A 21872-nucleotide genomic window follows, 5' to 3' on the forward strand; every position below is an offset into this window, starting at 1 on the left:
GCTTGTCCCCTTCGAAATATTCCCTCATACTTGCATTGCATGCTTGCATCGTTTCTGCCACTGTTCGGATGCCTCCAGGAACTCGTTTTTGTGGATAGCTCTCATCTGTGTTGTCGCGTTGTGCTGAATTTCGTCTACATTTTCAAAACAATGTCCTTTCAAGGTTTTTTCAACTGTGGAAACAGAAAAAACAATCTGCTGGAGCCAAGTCTGGAGAGTAAGAAGGGTAGGGCATGATGATTATCACATGGGCAGTCAAAAAGTGGCCAACAAGCAGTGATGTGTGATTTGGCACATTGTCATAGTGCAACACCCAACTCTTGATTTTCCACAGCTCAGGCCTTTTCTGCGCACAGCATCCCTCAAAATTGTGTGACATGGCCCGATCCTGATACCGACTTCACAGCATCGATGTGTTTATCCTTGGTTGATATCGAAGGTCTTCCCGATCTTGAATCTTCCTTGATCGATGTTTTGCCCTCTTCGAAATGCAGAAACCACTCATGACATTGCGATCGACTCATACAGTCCTTCCCAAAGGCTTGCCGAAGCATTTGCCAAGCTTCACTTAAAGATTTCCTCATTTTAAAGCAAAATTTCACACACATGCGTTGCTCCGCCTGGTCCTTCATCTTCACTGCTGTGAAGCAAACACGACTAGAGTTACTGCACATGTTTACTTTGGTGGCTATAATCGGGCTACTGGTGACAGGCATCAGTGTGTTTCTGAAGGTTGCAGCTAGAGAATGCCAGCTGCTGGAACTCTCTACGAACAATGGTTCGTGTGCTATAACAAAAATCCATTCTTTTTTTGAAAATAAATGGGGGAGGGTGTGTAGAGGAATTACGGGAGACATATTTTGTTTTAAGATATATTGATGCTGTGTAATATTTTGTTAACTTCTGCATCTTTATAGATTATTTCCATGCACTCTATACCGCTTTGCTTATTTTGATGATGCAAATCTTTAAAGAAGGACATTGTTTCCTCAAGTAGGCATTCTAAATAGCATCCCCCATAATTGTAATTGTAAATTACATTATAATATTGTGTTGCAGTGAATGCACAACAAATCATTATCGTAATTTATAATGCAATCATTTATTTTTGACTTAGGTGGAGAGGTACACCATAAGTGGTCTTCATTCATCATGCGTTACAGCTATTGAGTGGAGTATGAATGGCATGAAGCTGTTTAGCGGGGACAAGAATGGACTAGTTGTACTGACTGAAATTGATTTTTATATGGTAAGCTTACGGATTCTTAAGTATTTCAAAACTTTATTCAAAATCTGTTCAATTTATCTGTAAATAATCTGAAATATCAATGAAAATTCTATATTTGAAAGTATAATTTAATCAACAGTATCAGTTTTCTATTTCATCAGAATACAGTCAGCTTCACATAATAGTACCTGTTACAAAATTCCAAAAAAAACATATAAGTTCACAATACAGAGATTAAAACTTTGTTAAAGGAATGAAGTTAGGCAACTTGAGTATGAGTGGAAAAAGTAGCAAATAAGAAGCACATGGTGGTAACTCTTACAATGAATACAGTCAAGAGCAAATTTGTGTATTCATAAAACATAATTCAAGATTTTTTTTTATTATGTGTAATTTTTTCAGCATTTGAGTAAATCAATGGAACTTCTGAATGAGAAATATGAAATAGTGCAGCTATGCTACAGGCAACAACTTCTTCTAGTTTCCACATTGTATCGCACCATAATATGCCGCAGAGAACAGAATTGTAAAGTTGTCCAAGTTGGCCAAAAGGAGAGAAAATCGTAAGTATTTTGCTTAAAAGAGTATGTAATAATTAGTAGTTTGTATCACAAGATGACAAAGTAACCGATTTAGAAGAAGTATGTGTCTTTCCTTTTGCCATATTTCATTTACTGTTTACTGAGAATGCGTGAATGTACAAGTTAAATGAGATAACTAAAGGCATCCAGAATAAAAGTAATTATTTTATGCTGTTTATGACTGGTGCATTTATTCCCATAATAAACTATAGAGCCAGGAATAATCTCTTCTTCTGTATCGTAGAATTTTCTTGCCTCTATAGTTAATTGCACTTCTTCATGTAAATTGCTGAGACTGTGAATGTGTGGGATCCTACAGCAGGGGTGCCCACATGGCCTGCATCATGAGATTTTTTTTGGGGGGGACAAAATTTTATACAAAAATTTTTACACAAAAATGGGGGATCGTTTCGTTTGATTGACTTGCTATTGATTATTATTAATTATGGTCATTAGTTTTTCTTCCTACATGTGGTTGAACGCAGCAATTGAGTTGAAATGAAACACCGCCTCTTATGCCTGTAGAATCGGTTTGAAGGGAGGGGAGGGGGCATACTGTTCACCTTAATACAAGGTTAGTCAAGCAGACAAACTTTTAAGTATAAGGTTGATTCAGTTAACTAACAGTGGCAGTGAGCCTGGGCAGTTTTGCACATTTTACGTTAGCAAACATGAAAGTGAGCCGTGGGTTTTCTTTTTTAGTCTTTTAATTTCAACTGCAATGAAAGGATTCGAATTTCATGCATCCTTCAATTGTTGGTTTAACCATGTAAGTCAGTATAATTCAAACTCAGTATCAGCACAATAGGTAGCAGCTATGGTGCTATATTGGAAAGGAAATTTAAATTTACATATACTGATAAATTTATAATTATTATATTGATAAAAATGAAAGAAAAACTAGAAACAACAAAAATTACAATAGCATCAAATTATGCAATTATTTGAAAGAACATTTATATGAAGAAAACACTTCTTTACTGTCTCCTTGCGAGGCAGAGCAAGTCCTTCTCTAAATATTTGGGCATGCGTCCGTTTTACATCTGAGCACACTCAACATGTCAGATTCCTCAATCAGGTCCACAAGATGGCTTCCTTCAATTTTCAAAACTTCACATTTGGCTTGTTCACATCAAAAATGCAGAAAATATTACACTCACTTAGTCTTATTTCTCATAACATTTCATTTTAGATAATGCAATATTCATTTACTAGCTAGTTAATGCAGATGCCAGCAGATAATAATTTCCTGCTCCCAATTATTAAACTAGGCACTTTACACCAGTTCCAAATCTTTTCTTTTTCGTTTTACAGATTATTCCATTATAAAAGCATTTCCAAGCTTCTGTTATCAACAAAATGTCTCCATATAGTTTAAACAAACTATTAAAGATTAACTTATCAAGTATAATCTCTCAAAATATCCAGATTTTTAATGATATCAAACCTTCACCAAAAGTCACATTTTTATTTATGTCCAATCCATCTTGAGATCCATACAAAGTCACAGACAACTAGTATCAGAGCAACTAGTTCAAGCCAAATCTTTTAGTATGTGCAATCTTCAATTGTTTTTGTTTTATATTTTTGTCCATAAGTGCTTAACAGCTTGAATGTTTGTGTTGTAAATGTACATATTTGCTCTGTTACAGCTATTTTACTATGTATATTACAATATACTTATCTAATGATTACAATTACCATTTTTTGAATGTTGATATAAAATACCAAGTATGACATCATATTATACATTGAACAATTTTAAAGAGTTGACCTTTGTATATAAACCTTGATGCCAATGCAAATGTACACAATTTCAATAAATTTAATTATAATTTTGAATGTATCATATCTTTCTTGTCTGAAAGAACACATATGATTGAAGATATTTGTTTTTCATATTGCCAGTCAAAAATAACTGTTATGACTAAATTTATAAATATTGCACAAATGTAGAACTTTGAACTTAGCCTAACCTTTTTGAAATGTTGTTATGACAATGTATTATTTATATTGTCATATTGGCATCTCGGCCAGTGGTAAACTGTCCGGTGTTTCTTTGTGGTAGTTCCGAGTCGGTTTAGAACTTCCGACATACGGACTTCAGTTTTAGTGTTGGCTGATTTCAGGCACGATTTGTTTCGCTTGTATGTGTTCCAGTGACTGACTGGATAATTGTAACATACTGTCAGCTTTCATTGGCTAAAACTTACTTATTTCGAAAATTTAATTGCAAGTATGTAAGTGAATTTTCCTTCTATGGAGTCACGCCGTTCATAAAAACAAAATGATGATTTGCAAACCTAAATATTATAAGAATAAGTGAGTAAGTGCAAATGATGTACAAGAATCTATTTTTTTTTATTTTGGAATTAAAGACATAAATACTGTGAAAAGTTTGTAACAATTATTATTATACGTGTGAAAATAGGTATATGTATTAATTCTACATTTTATGACTGTCAATCAAAAATTCATTTAAGGTCAAAGCCATAATATTTTCAGTTGTTCACTCTTAAGCAAATTTATCATATATGACCAGATTTTGTATAATTTTTAATTATCTGAATTCAGGTCTGTTTTGCCAGAATGAATTATGTTTTTTATTGTGTGTGCAACAATATTAAATCATTTTTCAAGTGTTATGTTGAAGGTTGAAAGACTTTCTCACTTCACCGTTTCTTAAGCATTCTTAGAAAATGCATAGTGATTGGAATCACTTCTGTTGCAACGTATCACAATGGTGACATTTTACACACTTTTAATTTGCATCTTCATAATCAGCAGAGTTATAGAAAGTAACAAGAAATCTGAGTAGGAACTTAGGAAGAAATGCAAGCTTTAACCTATTAAATGAACGAGAAAAACATCAAATGTTGGGAATAATTTTGTAGAAACTGAATTTTTGTCAGTTGTTAGACTACTATTAGGAGTGCAAAATCCCAAAATGTTCCTGCCCCTCCTCCCGATGCTATGCCACAACCTAAGATCTTAGTTCCTGACCTATATCTATGTAATAGGCCATAAGCAGATATTTTGTTTTACTCTTGATCCTCATTAAATGGACTAGAGAAAAGGTTCTGTTTAATTTTTTACTAATGCCAGTGGTTTTGGTGCAATTTAAAAAAATGTAATTTTTCCAGTACCTTTTAAAGTTTTAATCTTGTAAATACGGAGAAATTAGTACTCACTTTTATCCGCGAAGCTGTTTTTTCTTTTTTGATTAATTCCAGTGGCTACTGCCACCATCCTCATTGGAACTTGCTGTACCATTGCTTGGCGTGCGTCTTTTGTTTGTAGTTCTCTGGCTGTGTGCTGTTGTTAACTGTGCATCTGGGTCTGTGTTGTCTGCTATTTCTGGGCGATAACTGTTGTAGTAGGGGAATCCAAGTGTGGTGCGCTTGCCCGCTATCGATGTTTAGTTCGTGCGGGAAGTGCATAATGGCATGCGTTTCCTTGATTTTGGTGTCTACGAGCGTGTGGGCAGTGTTTGAACCTTTTGAATTTTATGGCTATTGTATTTGTTATGTTTAGCAAGACCAGTAGTGTGTTGGGCTTTTTTCGCATCTGCTAGGTGCTGTTGGATTCTTTCATTGACAGATCTGATGGACCTGCCGATGTAATGTGCCTTGCATTCACACTCTGCATCGTATGCACCTGGGTTATCAAGGGGGGAGAGGAAGTACAGTTTGTGTTTGTTCAGTTTATCAGCTATTTTGGAATTGGGTTTGTGCGCTACTTTGATGCCATATAGGAGAAGGGCTTTGGATATGCGGTTGGAAGTGGTGGGATAGTAGGGGAAGGCAAACCATTTTATATTGGCTGCTGGAGGTTGATTGTGGCTGGGTTGCTTGCGGATGGGTTGATTGTGGTTGGTTAGGGTGTCTGACCTGTGATTCCACCTTACTGCACCAAGTGGAAAGTTGCGGTGAAGTGTAGCCATGTTTCAGGGCTATTTCAGTGTTGGTGGCTATCTCCTCTCGTAGATCCTCTTCTCTGCAACAGTAGGAGAAGGCTCTTCGATAAAAGTTCAGCCACTCATTGGCTTTTTGCTTGGGGGGATGGCTAGAGAGAGCATGTATGTACTGGTTGCCTGCATCCGGTTTTCTGTAGACAGTGGTTGTGAATTTGGTAAGTGCACGGCTGATGGTGATGTCCAGGAAGTTGATTTTACCATGCTTTTCTTGTTCTACGGTGAAGTTGAGCCTAGGGTGGATGCTATTTAGCTTGTTCACTAGAAGGTTGAGTTTTTCTGTCTTTTTGTATACGACTATTGTGTCATCCATATCGAATGTATTGTAGTTCTGGAGTGTGGAGTATCTCTTTTTCAGCCAGGTGCATGACTATGTTGGCTAAAGGAGCTGATAGTGGATTGCCCATCGCAAGGCCCTCTGATTGATTGTAGAATTTGTCCTCATTTTTAACTGCATTCTGGCTTTTCGTCTGTGAAAGTTGTGCGTAGGTGTGTATCGTTTTGTGCCCAAGTGCGAGGATACTTTTTGAGTGAAGTGACAGACTTCCAAGGACTTTTTTGTCATCTACGTGTTTTTCTTGTGGTGTGAAAAGTGTGCTTTTGAACTTTTCATATCCTTTTTTGGGGAGAAACCCCATTTTTTAAAAAAAAAGTATTTTTCAGGGCATTTCCCCCCTTTTCCCCTCCATATATATGCCGAATGTGCATAAATTATATATCGTCTGAATCTGTGATTCATTCTGCGTACAACGGTATATCTTTCATATCTCTAGGGCATTTAGTTTCTGAGCTATAGTCATTTCAATGTAACTCTGCATTTTGCTCAATTCCGAAACTTTAGACAGTGGCGTACAAGCCTTTTGTTTCTGGGGTACAACTCGCATTACATTGGTCATATGACAATGATGCAAATATTTTTCTGTTTCTTACATGCTAGCGATAATTTCTATGTGCATTTTGAACTTTTCATATACTTTTTTTTTTCGGGCAGGGGATTTCCCCCCTTTCCCCCTCCATATGTACGCCGAATGTGCATAAATTATATATCTTCTGAATTTGTGATTCATTCTGCGTACAACGGTATATTATTCATATCTCCAGGGCAAATAGTCTCTGAGCTAAAGTCATTTCAAGGTACCGCTGCATTCTGAAGCTTGAATCAGTGGTGTGCCAACCATTTCTTTTGGGGGTACAACTCACGTTATATTGGTAATATGATAATAAAGCAAATATTTTTGTGTTCCTTACATGTCAGCGATCATTTCCATGTGCATGTCGACACTGTCATGTACTTTTTTCTTGGGGGGGAGGGGGACCCCATTTTTTTCCGAAATTTTGGAATTTTGAGAGTTAGCCCCCTCCCCCCACCACATATATGCCGAATTTGCATAAATTTCATATAGTCTGAATCTCTGCTTCATCCCGGGTACAACGGTATATCACTCATCTCTCTAGGGCAATTAGCTTCCGATCTACACTCATTTAATTGAAACTCTGCATTTTGTTCAAAATCGGCTCGGGACCAAGGGAACATGTGAAAATGGCCTTGGGACTCAAAAGATTAAAGCAAGAGACTTGGTAGGATCAATTGTTATAATGGTAACACTGGCATCTTGTAATCAAGGGCTTCTGGGTTTGATCCCTGGTGGAGGTACATTGTACAGTTGTTTGGATCCCTCTTTAAAATGTAGACCCAGTCCTGATTACCCTATCTGAGCATAAAGTGGGTTTAAACTGTGTATGGATGAAAATGGGGTTCAGCTTATATTCAAAATAACTAAATGTCATACTTAATTTTAAAACAATTTCTTAGTTAACACTACATACTTTTTAAGCTTGACCAGTGCATGTAAAGCCTTCATTTGTGTACTAGTACACATACTGAGTGTTATTTCCTTCATCATAACTTGCCAATAGGGACCTAAATGTTGAGATGTCTCCAAGCAAAATTGCAAGATAACCTGTCAAAAAAGGGCCACTGTCTGTACATGTGTAAATACAGTATCTCTTATTTCTATTTACAGCTTGGGAAAGTTGGGAGCTGCATTTTGCCCAGGCACAGTCAAACCTCAGGAGCAGATTATTTATTCGAGTAGGCCTGGTCTGAGAATTTGGGTAGCTGATCAAACTGGTTTGGTTCAGAAGACATTGATTTTTAAGGTTAGTGCTTCTAGGAACATTCTTAGTGCATTTTTGCACTTTCTTAAATATTTGCAATGTAAGAATGAAATGCTTGTCACTGTTATATCTGTCAGATACTTTAACACTGCAGTGCTTTTGAGGTCAGCATGGTATAATTCAGATAGAAATTTGAGATGTTTTTGCAACCTTCTACAGGCAACTCAAGTCATTCAAGGAATTTTGTATTTTAGTATGCCCATGGTGTCTCCAATTTGTCACATGCCTATTCCATGTACAAGTTTCACAGGTCACTGTTTCTGTTGTGTGGTGTGACTGTGGGTCAGTGGTGACTCATGGCTTTTTTGGGGTGTAGGAAGAATGTATGGTAAACCGAGGAAGGTTTGAAAAATGCGTTCAATTACATTCACATGTATTGCTTGTACTATCCATTGCATTTAGAATGTTAGCTGCAGGCCCATGCTCAAGGTATGGCAAGGGACCCTTGCTCCTCAGTTTGAACTATGAAAAATTTACATGTAAACCTATAAAAACCGACGGAAGTAACATTGACAATATTTGAGATTTTGAAAGAATTTCGATTTTCTTCTCCCTCCCTGTCGTTGCGTGGATTGAGGATAATGAATAGCACTGCTTAAACTCTGAAATTATGCAGGTCTTTATTATTAATTATTTGTTTTATTCGGATAACTGTAATTCTGCATCTACTTTTCTAGAGTTTTGAACTTGTGTTACTTATTATTAACAGTTATGTAATAGTGTAAATTTTCCCACAAAATTGTTTACAATAAGGCAGCAAACAAAATAGGTTCAACATAAAACTTAAAAAGGTTAAAATAGCTTACCCTCAACTTTCTACCGATTTCCTACCATAAAATCTCCTGATGAACAAAATTGGGCAGGATGAAGAAAATATAGATGATGGGCCATAGCATGGCTGTAAAAAAGCTTGTCACTGTGTAGCGTAGGCATACTCCCTTTTGTTTGAAACATGTCTGCTGGTGAAGTAGAAATACGATTTGGACATAATTTTATTTTTATTTCCTGAAAACTTATTCCTTTGAATTCAGTTTCTCCCAGGGACTGGCGTTTGCAGATTATGCTAGATTTTACCATTATGCCTAAACAGGGAGCTAAGTGCCAACGAGGATCAAACTGTGCTTGGTTTAGTACCATTTTGCTGGGGTTGGCATCGCTGATTGAGGAATCTCTTGCTGGTTCCTCGGCCCTCGCCAATCTTCGCAACCTCCCCTCTCCCTTGCACTGCCCTTTCCACTCCTCACCCATCTGTTCCTCAGCATGCGGCAGCAAAGCGTGTGTGTGTTCATTGTCTTTGGGCAGCAGCTGGAGCGAGCGACAGCAGTCAACTCTTAACAGTAGCTAACCTAGGCAATAGTACGTACATTGCGCTCATACTTTTATAACGTGCATTAAACTCCTAAAAACTAGAGGACTCGAAATAAGTGTAAATTAACTGTAGGAAGTTCCTCACTTCCTACATGGAGGGATCGCCCCTGGCTTGTCTAGTTGTTTGTGATTTTTTAATTTGTGTGCTGCATTTGTGAAAATTGATTATGAGCAGGGAACGAATTTATATATAGTAAAAATGTGCTAATATGAACTTAAAATTGTAAAAAATTACCTTTTTAATAATATAGTAAGACATGAGCTACATAAAATATAGTCTCGACTTTGTAACTATTACCGTGACTGTCTTGAATAGAAACCAGAAGCAAATCCCGTAAGTTTCGTACAGAATCGTTGCTTCTGGTGCTTCTGTCGGGCATGCAACTAGGAGAGCACTGGGCTGCTCGACTTGGGACACTCTTCCAACATTGCCAAAATAAAGTTTGTAACAAACATGATCTGATGCTTGAGCCCTCATTCTCTATTGTTGACAACAATTGTAAACAAACAGGAATTTCAAGTGTTTTACTATAGCAAAACAAACATTTGGGATGTAAAAAAAAAGAAACATTGTTCGGATGACAGAAAACTTGTAATTAATGCAATTGGAGGGTATAGTAAAGGTCGTAAACTTTCGTTTGTTTAATGTCGCTTCGGGCTTTGTCAGTTAATCGCAAGAAATTCACCAAATTCTTTCGGCCACACAGGGGACACGGTAGTTATTGTGCGACTATGGAGTATATGTTGAGAAATGTTCTGAAATGTGGAAATAATATGTAAATATAACTAAAATATGAGCCAAAACCTAATATATACAACTAAGGAAAATAAAAACAGAATATTTTGAGTCTACATGCCATGATGCGCAAAGATAATACAAAATATAACTGATTTCAGCTTCATACATAAATATGTATTTACATATAAATCCGTTCCTTGATTATAAGTAATTCACCCCTTACATAAAATGATCATTTAACTAGTACCTTGTTGTGATGTTGAAAATGGTAGAAGAACAGTTTTTACTTTAATGAATTTCACTTCTTAGGTGATTTGAAAATCTGAACATATACATTGGAACCCCGATTTTACATTTTCCTGCATTATACATTCAATCTTGATGGTCCCAACAGAAAAAAAGTTGCAGAACTTTCCTTGATTTTACATTTTCCCACATTTTAAGTTTTGTTGGTCCCCTGGAAAACATAAAAATCGAGGTTCCACTGTATTTTTGCAATGCATAAGCTACAACATGTGCAAATGTAATTCACATTACATAAAGTAATAATGGAACTGATCATTTTGTAACGAAAGAGGTAGGCAAGCAGCATAAAATAACCAGAAGTGGAAGCAGAAAAAAGTTGCCAATTGTTTTGTGGATAATTTACCTGATGACAATGAAGACTCAGCTTGGCATGTCACTTTGGTACGAAGAACTGCATTTTTTCTGTAGGTTCGTTTCCAAGTGAGAAATGTTTAGGGTTACCAGAATCACTATAAGGGAAAAGTAGGACATGCTGTCCCAAAATATAGGACACAAAATTATTTGCAATAAATAATACACATTACTTGAACATGTTGGCATATAAAGTCAAATGAACACATTTTCAGCAGATTTCTTAAATACAAAATTCACAAACTTGTAATCAATATTATATGATACGCTTCCTACTACATGTATTTTCAGTAGTACTTCTCTGAGAATACAATTTTTCTCAAATTTCAGGTTTAGCCAAAATATACGTATGAAACTGAACAGTCAAACTCTTTGAAATTATACTGAACCAGTACAAAACGGTTTACAGACTATGAGAGATACATTTCAATCATCAGTCCATATTGCAGATGTTAATTAAAAACTCTCATTTGCATTAATACCTGGAATGGCAAACAGATCTTCAGCAATTAACATTACTTGAAGTAATATGAAACAAAGTGTTTTTAAGCCAACCTCCTGGGCAGAGTGGTTAGCACATCGTGCTACAATACCAGGGGTCCTGTGCTTGAATTCCAACCTGGGCATGGGTGTTCTTGTGAATGTCCCTTTATCAATTTCAACATATCATCACTCATCCTCGTCTTCTCAATTAACCAAAAGTGGCAGAAAAGTGAAATAAAATAAACCCAATCAATCATTATGTCCTTAACATAACTTGAAATGTTTCCAGAAGTTTCATGTTGGGTGATTTTTAGTTCAATAACTTTCTTCTGTAAACTCCCTGCTTTACAATCAAAATATTGAATATGAATTTTAAACGCCTTGTAGAATCCATGATTACTACAATTAATATAAATCCCAAAACAATAAATTCCGCTCAGGCACTGAACAGTGATATCAACAGAATGTGTCCCCAAAACTTCATTGATTAATAGCTTCAGTCTTTGTTCTAACACAACACACTTGTTTTTTCAATGTCTGAATTAAAATAAATTTATTGAGTTTAGAAGTGCAGTCCATTGACTTGTACTACATGTTGTTTTCCTCAGATTTCTCTTGAATGTGATACACAAAATGTAAGATATCTGGGAAAAAATGGGTGTTTGGTAACCCTACAAATATTGCTTGTCATGTCTAGCTTGTCACTTGTTACAATTTTTTTTTATTTCTTTCAGGATGCATTAGCAATACCACACCATCGTATTCAACTGATCAACCCAGCACCATCACATGTTAAAGGCACAAGGTGTGATCCTCAGTTTGGACCATTGAACTTTTTCAAGGAAAATCTTTTAGTGACGTACAGCAGTGATATATTGTATATACTGAATCCAACTGATATCAGTGTGGTTGCAACCATAGATGGTTTGAGGAAGATTCTTTGTGTTGCTGTGTGTAAGGATGAAATCTTCATTTTAGAAGGAGATCGAAGTCTTATTAGAATAGCGTATGCTCCAGAGGAACAGCCACAGGAAACTCATAAGGGTATTTCTACTTTTAACTTCTTTGGCTTCAAGTAATTAGCACTAAAACTATTCTGCACTTGATCTGTCAGCATGAAATCGTTCAGTACATGCATGAGGCACTATAAAATTATCAGTAGTATTTCTACTTGGGTTGGTTTCTATTGCATGTGTATTGCTGTTATTGTTTTCAAATGAGGAAAGTATTAGTAACTTCAAATAATTTTCATTGTCTACTGCCATCAGTAGTATACCTAGTAGAGTCCTGAATGGACCACTTTCACTTGTACTCGTTCAAGTCTCCCACCCTCCAGTGTGCTATGCTTGAGTATATACAATGGAATATAATTTTAATGTGACAATAGTGAAAATATCCACGTTGGTAGTTTCAAGTCGACAACCATCTATTTCATTTTCATATATCACTGTGTATTGGCAAGATAGACTAAACTACATTTTTACATGGAGATGATGACTGTGTTCACTAAGTTTCCATTTCACTGAATCTTTCATTTCACGATCCATATTTGAGGGCCCATTACCACAGACAAATTACGGTTATACGTGTACTACTGGGCTTCAAGTGTATACCGCTCATTTTGTGTGTTCAAGCAAAGAAGCTCTCAATTCCTTACACTATTAAGTGTCGTCCATATGAACTATTTGACACACTAGTGAAATCCTATCCCTGCAGCATTCTTAATACCTAGGGTATTATTTTGGTAGAAGAGGAACCTGAACCTAATATATACATATATAATGCACAATAGAACCTTGATTATACATTTTTAAGGGAACTGTGGCTAATAATTCATAAATATACTTACAGTACATAAAAATGTGTAAAGTGGGAAATTGCAAAATCAGGATTCCGCTGTATACAGGGTGGTGCAAAATTCCGTTTACAATGCTTGGGAGGTGATTCGACAAGTAAAAAAAGGAAAAAATGTCATGTGAAAAAATGTCGAAATCGGCACCGTTTGCGAGTGACAGGCGTGCGAAAATCGCCTCACACCATGTGTAAAGCACAATAACACAAGAAGGAAGAAAGATATCAATGTCGGAATAAAATAATACAAACAAAATCGTACCTGACGAATACAATGGTGCTGCAATTGAGGCCCAGTGTAAATTGCGCAAGGGGACTCTCAAAGAAAGTGGGGAATCCCCTGATGGAAAATATAGGAAATTTCTACTATTTTCTACATAATGTTGAGATCGGAATGTAGGCAGTAAAAAATGACGACGTATGTCCACATGTCCCACTACTGCTGGGACACCGTCCCACACTCGGGAAATAGGAAATTCACCGAAAATGGCCCTATGCCGTCAGATTACGCTGAGATTGATTTCAGCTAATTGATACAGAAAGCCCAACCACTAGAGGCGCTGGAAGTGTAGGTCACCTGTTACGTATTAGCGTTGGTTGATACTACGTAGAGAGTGTAGTCGACCGTTGTTCTTCCTGTCTGTTCTACGTGTTGCAGCGTGGAGTTTAGTCTGGCGCGTGTGTGTGTGGTTGAATTGCGCCAAGGAGTATTGTACGTAAAGTCCGTATTCCCGTGTCATTTCTCGGTTTGCAACAACTGCGTGGACACCTGTGTGACATTACGTGGGTGCTAATCGCGGTAGTTGTGATCCGTCACTCGGAGGGAAAGTGCCCCCGTTGCTGGGCAGTTCTCGAACAGGACAATGTTGGAGTACTCTACCCACGAGCTTGCTGATATGCATCTCGTTTATGGAGAGGCAAACCGAAACAGCCGTGAAGCACGGTGTTCGCATCACGAACGTTTTCCCAATAGGCGGTTACCAGCACATGCACTCTTTCAAAGACTTGATGCTCGACTGCGTAAAACTGGATCTCTACTACCCCGTAGGTGGGATTGTGGAAGACCCCGCACTGTGCGCACTGTACAATTTGAAGAGGACCTGTTGGACGCGATACGAGACCCTCCTGACACCAGCACACGTGCCATTGCTCGTACGCAATAAATCCATCATAGCAATGTGTTCCGCTTTCTTCAGGAGGAGGGATTGCACCCATACCAATTGCATAAGGTGCAGCACATACTGCCCACGGGTTTCCCCTACGCATGAATTTCTGCCAATGGTACGTGCAACAAACTCTTGCCATTCTAGATTTCCCAACAAGAGTTTTGTGGACCGATGAGGCAATGTTCACCAGGGACGTCATGTTCAATAGCCACAACAGCCACGTCTGGGATGTGGACAATCCGCATGAAATCATTGTGCGCCATCATCAACATAGGTTCGCAGTGAATGTGTGGTGTGGCGTAGTAGGTGACCACTTGATAGGGCCGTACATTTGCCCTCTACTTTGTGTGGTGGGAATTATTGGGTGTTTCTACATGACGTATTACCTGAACTTTTGGAAAACGTGCCACTGGCCGGTAGACAACGTATCTGGTTTCAACACGACGGCGTCCCCGCACAATTCGACCGGGGAGCCAGGGCCTTACTCAACGATATTTTCGGCGATCGTTGGATTTGCAGGGGAGAACCTTTACCGTGGCAACCTCGTTCCCCCGACCTCACACCACTGGATTTCTTTGTGTGGGAAGAAATGAAAAGGCTCGTGTATGAAACCCCTGTGGAAAGTGCTGAGGATCTCGTTGCTCGTGTTAGTGCCGCTGCTGGGACAATTGTTGGCGTGCCAGAGGTATTTGCGCGTACCAGACAATCAGTGCTTCGCCGATGACATCTTTGTCTTGAAGTCAATGGCGGACATTTTCAACCAAGTCTCTGTCTATACCGGTGTTTGTGAGCCCCTATCAGCACCCCATAGTGTCCTTTAGTGAAAGGTGCGAGTGAAGATGCTGGAGATCGCTGTACTTCATACCATCGATCTGCATGTACGGAGCTTGTGCGCTTCTCAGTGGAATTCCTTCAAGATGTGCCGTGCCTGGAAACGTTACATGCCATTGTGTGCGTTTTCTCGCCATTCTCCGTCTTCATTACTTCGAGGATTACCCACTTTCTTTGGTGAGCTCTCTTGTAGTATGTACAGCCTGACGACATGTGGCCATTGTTCAACTTTTGTTTTTCGTACTGTAAAGTAGTGTGTCATCATTAAGGGATTGAAAGGGCCTCCCGATGGCGCAGCGGTAGCGTCGTCGCCTTGCAATCAAGGGGTCCCGGGTTCGATACCCGGTGGAGGCTCATAGTGGTTCGGGTCCCACTTTAAACTGTAGGTCTAGTCCCGATTAGCCTTACTGTGCATAAAGTGGACTTCAAACACCAAATCAACCAACCATTAATGAACTGAAAAAGTTTTTTTTTATGATTTTCCCGTATTTTTTTCCATTTGGGATGGTGTCCAAGCAGTAGTGGGACATGCGACAAATTGGTTTCTTTTTTTCTTCGTACCGCAATGTGAACCGTGTACAACAGGAGATTTGATGTTATTTTCCTATTTCCCACGTGTGGGACGGTGTCCCAGCAGTAGTGGGACATGTGGACATACGTCGTCATTTTTTACTGCCTACATTCCGATCTCAACATTATGTAGAAAATAGTAGAAATTTCCTATATTTTCCATCACTTTCTTTGAGAGTCCCCTTGCGCAATTTACACTGGGCCTCAATTGCTGCACCATTGTATTCGTCAGGTACGATTTTGTTTATATTATTTTATTCCGACATTGATATCTTTCTTCCTTCTTGTGTTATTGTGCTTTACACATGGTGTGAGGTGATTTTCGCACGCCTGTCACTCGCAAACGGTGCCGATTTCGACATTTTTTCACATGGCATTTTTTCCTTGTTTTTACTTGTCGAATCACCTCCCAAGCGTTGTAAACGGAATTTTGCACCACCCTGTATATATATCAAGGAATGAAATTTGTGCTTGGTTTATAACTGCATGTCATTAGGTTCATTTTGTAACATCTCTTTGAATATACTAACCTGCAATCAGCTTATAGATTAATTTAATATGTACTTCAACTTTTTTTTAAATATGCAAATTATGTAGGTTCAGTATTATTTGCTTTTTATAGCCTATCACAATCGCACCCCTCTAGCAACATGTTCATGTAGAGGCTGTGTGTGCTGATATGTGTTAAAATTGATTTTCACAGGAATGATTTGGTACAAAATGTTTCCTCTTGAAAAGTATTAATTTCATACTTTTCAAGATACATATACTGCTACATATTGTTGTATAACTTTCACCATTTTTTTCTCAAATGTTATTTTTTCATTCATGCATATGCTATACCCGTGACTGCCATCAACAGTACAAAGTGTGTTTAGTAGAACATGACAATTAAAGCTCTCATGAATAGACTATCAAATCGATGAACATGAATATTGAATTACTTTGCTGAAACTTAAAGAAGCTATAAGTGAGAAATGCATTTGCATAGTCAAATAGTTAACACTTTTACCTTCTGTGCAAGTCACAAATCTTGATACTCAATTTTCATCAGTGTCTTCCATTCTTTTGTTTATCAGCATTTGGGTGAGTGAGTGAGTGATTTGTTGATTTAAGTCCACTTTATGCACAGTAAGGCTAATCGGGACTAGACCTACAGTTTAAAGTGGGATCCGAACCACTTGTGCCTCCACCGGGTATTGAACCCAGGATGCCTTGATTACAAGGCGATGACGCTGCCACTGCACCATCTAGGAGGCCCTATCAGCATTTTTTTTTTTGTTCATTAATTTAAGAAGCTGAGAGAAATGGCCATATTTTAATATTTTTATCATAGATCTACTTTATAGAACAACAACATTGCTTAATGGATTGAAACATAACAGTGATTCTTACACTTACTGATTAGTGTTTTGTGGCACATATTTGGTTTTAACGCCATATTCAAGTGTTTCGGATGCTTGTTGGAACCAATATTACCTTTTGGTAACTATTTAATGTTGAAAACAGCATGCCTTTTTCAAGCAGTGACATTTTTAAAAATTTCGTTAATATATGACCTTGCCTATGTAGCTTACTAGTACACACAGATGCTAAGTATGATTGAGTAGACTCCATTGGAATAGGTGAATAATGGCATATTAGGGTACAAGTTCATTGGTTAATTTGTCAATAATTTAAGCAGTCTGAATTTTATCATGGGGATGAGACAGATTAATTGGTGTCAATAATAGAGACATATTGGTTCATCAGTAACATTACTAATTCTTGCAATGAGTACACAAAGCTCACTTGTTATCAGTAATACTCAAGTTTCACTCGGTTAGTGTGCTGAGATGAAAAAAAAAACAATGTTTCGAAGTGGTTCTTTTATTCTTTGATGATGATTTTAAACAGTGAATCTTTTAGTTTTGAGTTTGTTTTTAAGGGCGTGAGGGAAGAATTTCCACGTGGCCATCCTCTCTGCGGCAGCTAGAGCACTGTTGCCAACTTAGCACTTTTTGAGCCAGGTCTTGCTCTTTCGTGCACTCATTTTGTTGCTGTAAACTGGAGCGCATGTCTCCCTGCTCCATTATGGTGCCATCACTGGCTCTGGCTTACATAGACCAATTTTTACAATAAGTATACATTTTGCACGTGATATTGTTATATTTGCTTCATTGCCCCACCCCCTCTTAACTCCCCAGCTACTTTTTTTTTTACCTTGGCTGATGTGAAGGGGACGTAATATTGTTATCCGGGAATACTTTATTTTTTATTTCATACAACCATTGGTGGAATATTGACATGGGTTATGCCACCGGATATAGACGGTGAAAAACTAAGAATAAATTGCCATCACTTTAAACTAACGGGTAATAGCAGCACCCCCCCTCCCACCCCCACTCATTTGACACCTAAAATTACCCTAGGAGGCACTTTATACAATTTCGTAAATCTACTCCATTTATGGTGAAATTTAGCTCTTTTATGCTCATCAGGTTTGGCAACACTGTCAGGATGGCCGTAGAAGGCAAGGAGAAATGCATTGAGCTTATGGAAGTATTATTTGACTTGTTCTCTTGGGAATATCAAACTTCCGTTGGCATAGAAAAAGATATCAACTGAAAAAGGACAGACTGAAGTAGTAATTGACAGGCAGAAAAGTTGAAACTTCCATTTGATTAGCCATAACTTGAAGTTGAAGTTGATTCCCCATAAGGAATACATAGGTTTCTGAAAATTCTTATTCATCATATTTTTCAAACAGTGTATCTAGCTTAATAATAAACTTTAAAAAATGCTTTCACTTGCAACATGTGGAGAAATTCATACTCTCTTCAACACTAGCGTTTTTCTTCAGTAGCATTGCCCATTCGGACGATTTTGAAATAAATGCACAACTGGTGTGAAATTGTCACTCTTCCCCTTAGGTCCACTTTATGCACAGATAGGCTAATCGGGACTGGTCCTACAGTTTAAAGTAGGATCCAAACCACTATGTGCCTCCACTGGGTATCAAACTTTTCTGTGTTAGTGACATTGATTCTGGTTATTACATACATCTTTTGGACTTTTTCCATGAAGTGATATGGAATTAATTTTTACCAATCTGATATGCCTGTAATGTGGAGCAAAGTTATGCTATTTTGTTATTATTGTTTATGAATATAGACATATACATATTGGTTTATGGTTTTATAATGTAAATGTCTAAATATACAGTTTATTTTTCCAAAGCATTTCAATCGCCCAGTTACATTAATTAAGGAGGTAATTAATTCATGTTTTCCATAGAAAAAATTCCAATTTTATTTCAGATTGGTAGAATATCAGTTACCGGTATCAGTATCAGCAAAAAGTTCATATCTGTTCCTCCCTAATTTCTTCAAATATCCTCTAACTTACTTCCATAATTCTCATGAATAACAAAACAGAATCCATAAATATGTTTTTCCAAATATATATGTAGTTTCTTTTTTAGAGGCAAAACCCAATCAAAGCCACCACATTTTGTAAGGAAGTGAAATATTATTTGGGTTGTTAACTAAATCAAATTGATCAGCTATTGCCATCGATAAATTTTATGCTGGTACTTATTGATATTACCCAAGGTTATAAGGTACACTGGACAGTGGTTCGTATCCCACTTTAAACTGTAGGTTCAGTCCTGATTAGCCTATCTATGCATAAAGTGGACTTTAAACAACAATTCAATCCAAGATAGTAAGTTGCAGATGCTAATTGCCATCTCTGAGAGATTCATGTTCCATGTTACGTTATAACAAGTTGTTTTCCCAATAAATGTTTTAAGCTGATGCATATATATATACGTGAGAGTATGAACCCAACTTCTGTTTAGCCTGTTTTTCCTTATTTCTTGGTGAGGAGGGTAGTCAAATTGAAAATATTTGTGACAAATTGCATTTTGTACTGAATCCATATTCATTCTTTAGATAAGGTCTTCTGACCTAACTAACTTTCTAGGAAATCAGGGACAGAAGTTGACATTTCTTCTAATTCCTGTCTTTCATATTTTCATGTGGTTGGCTTATACACACACACACACACACACACACAAACACACTGCAATTCAGTCTAATTGTAAATAAAACTAGCAAAAAATTTTGAACTGTGACATTTCACCTTACCGTACAGGTAGCCTGAAATGTCACAATTAGAAAATAATTTTTTCATGAACACCATCGTAATTTAAAGAATTATATACACATCGGAAAGAAATGAAGAACATGCTTTTATTATTAGTAATACCTATATTTTATTTTGGGATATTGCAAATGTAATTGTAACAATTTGATTTGTGAAATCAAGTGCAAATTTAGGTTCTTGTAATGCAAGTATACAGCAATACGAAGAACCTAATTTTTGAGATTTTGAAAATTATACATGTATTTGATTTGACTGTGAAAGTAGAGCCTACACAATACTATAGAATTTAATTCTGACTATCAAAGGATTTCAGATTCAACATTCAGTGGTCTGAGCCCCACTTTAAACTGTAGCTACTCCTAATGATGATAATAAAATAACCGTCTCCACTTCTTATTAGCTTATATGTTCCTTAAGTGAACTTAGAACATACTTTGAGGAAATGCATTTCATAATTTAATTCACTGCATGATTCAAAATGTTTCTACATAGGGTACTAATATGCAAGTACAATCAATCTGAAATATGACGTAATGAGGGTTTTTCAATTACATAACAAAATTCTAGCATACTTTTATTTCTGTTTTATTTAAAGCATCAAACAGGTGGGATGACTTACCTATTAGATACCTTTACGTTTTTGTGGGATAGCAAATTTGATTCATTGTAATGTATGTTCTTTGGAGTAGTAACTTCTGTTTGTAAGTCAAATACACACTTATTGTTGTAACATGCTGATGTTATTCTTTTTCCCCAAGTGTGGTGTTATGATTTGAGGTTATCTTGTTAATAACAGAAACTTGAAAGCTAATAAAAGGCACATGTTTTGTTTTGAATTTGTTTATTTACTTGGTTGTTCCAATTATTTGATCTTTCTGTACATCATAAAAGGTACATTTTTACATCTTTTATATTACATTTTTTTAGCAGTATATCTGCATTATAATATGTGTTATGGTCAACAAGCTTAATTACTGAATTTTTCAGACAAAATTTCATTGGTTGAAGATTACTATCATGCCAAATGGAATCAATTACACACAACCTCCACCACTCATTTCACACCCAAGTGGCACATGTCATAGGGCTTGAAACAACTTTTGCACCATAGTGGCACAAACTTCTTCACATGTCACTTGGGTGTCAGTCTGATCAAGTAGTTCTTTGTGCACATAGAGTGTGCCTAGGGCTGAGCCAATAATTTGGCCTGATACTAATACTAGTGTCCATACTTTTATCGATTCTCACCAATACTGATACCAGTACTTTGTAATTGAAACAGTTTAAGGTAGTTTTATAAATTTAATACATTCCTGGATTTTACATTTTTTCACATTATACATTCAATCTTGTTGGTCCCAACAAAGCAAAATGTTCTAATATTTTCCTAGATTTTACGTTTACCTGCATTTTAATTTTTTTCAGCTTGATCCCCTGAAAAATGTAAAATCGAGGTTCTACTGTATTTTTCTGTTGGAACAATTCAGTATCAAGCTACTCGAGTTTGCTTTCAAATATTTATAATGTCATGCAAGAATTTAATCACAAAATCCATTTCTCTTCACAATGTTATTACAAAAAAATAATGAAAGTCATGCATTTTGCAGGATATTTAGACTCTGCAAAAGTGCTGCCCATCATTTCTGGGTACTCCGCGAGACACATGGACTCCAGATAAGTATTGGTGATTAAATTTCAATCAATACTTCCTGATACCAATGCCAATATTGGCTCAGCCCTAATTGTGTTCTTTGGTCTGCTTGCCACCCACGCACAATGAATACCTCTCATAGACTGGAGGAGAAAGTGCCTAATCAGGTGTGTGTTGTGTATGGTGAAGTGTCACATTCCACTTATCACATTTTGTTTGTCACTTCAATGTGAATCCTCCCATATGTTTCTACAGCAATATGGAAATTAGCAAGAAACGTAGTGAACAAACTCTCAAGTACAAAGAACAGGAAACACAGCAAACACCTAGTGACAAAATAAGTAATTACTGTTAGAACAATTTTCCTAGCCAGTGTACACGTTTTTTGACCTCTGCCTGCAGAAACTAAATGATGATTGAAAATAATTACTAAAGTGCAACCAAGTC

General features: G+C 37.0%; 1 protein-coding gene across 4 annotated transcripts in view; it reads left to right on the top strand.

The window, feature by feature from the left end:
- The window catches only part of LOC145978892 (tectonin beta-propeller repeat-containing protein 2), a 116252-nt gene that overhangs the window by 17971 nt on the left and 76409 nt on the right, over window positions 1–21872 (top strand). For all 4 annotated transcript variants that reach the window (XM_083111829.1, XM_083111832.1, XM_083111831.1 and 1 more), the window contains exons 4-7: window positions 1118–1249; window positions 1631–1791; window positions 7807–7942; window positions 11942–12251. In XM_083111829.1, the coding sequence (XP_082967955.1) occupies window positions 1118–1249; window positions 1631–1791; window positions 7807–7942; window positions 11942–12251 (739 nt within the window). The remainder of the gene's footprint in view (window positions 1–1117; window positions 1250–1630; window positions 1792–7806; window positions 7943–11941; window positions 12252–21872) is intronic.

The sequence above is a fragment of the Lepisma saccharinum genome, chromosome 25 (genome assembly GCF_977018435.1).
Source record: "Lepisma saccharinum chromosome 25, izLepSacc3.1, whole genome shotgun sequence".
Classification (NCBI taxonomy): Eukaryota; Metazoa; Arthropoda; class Insecta; order Zygentoma; family Lepismatidae; genus Lepisma; species Lepisma saccharinum.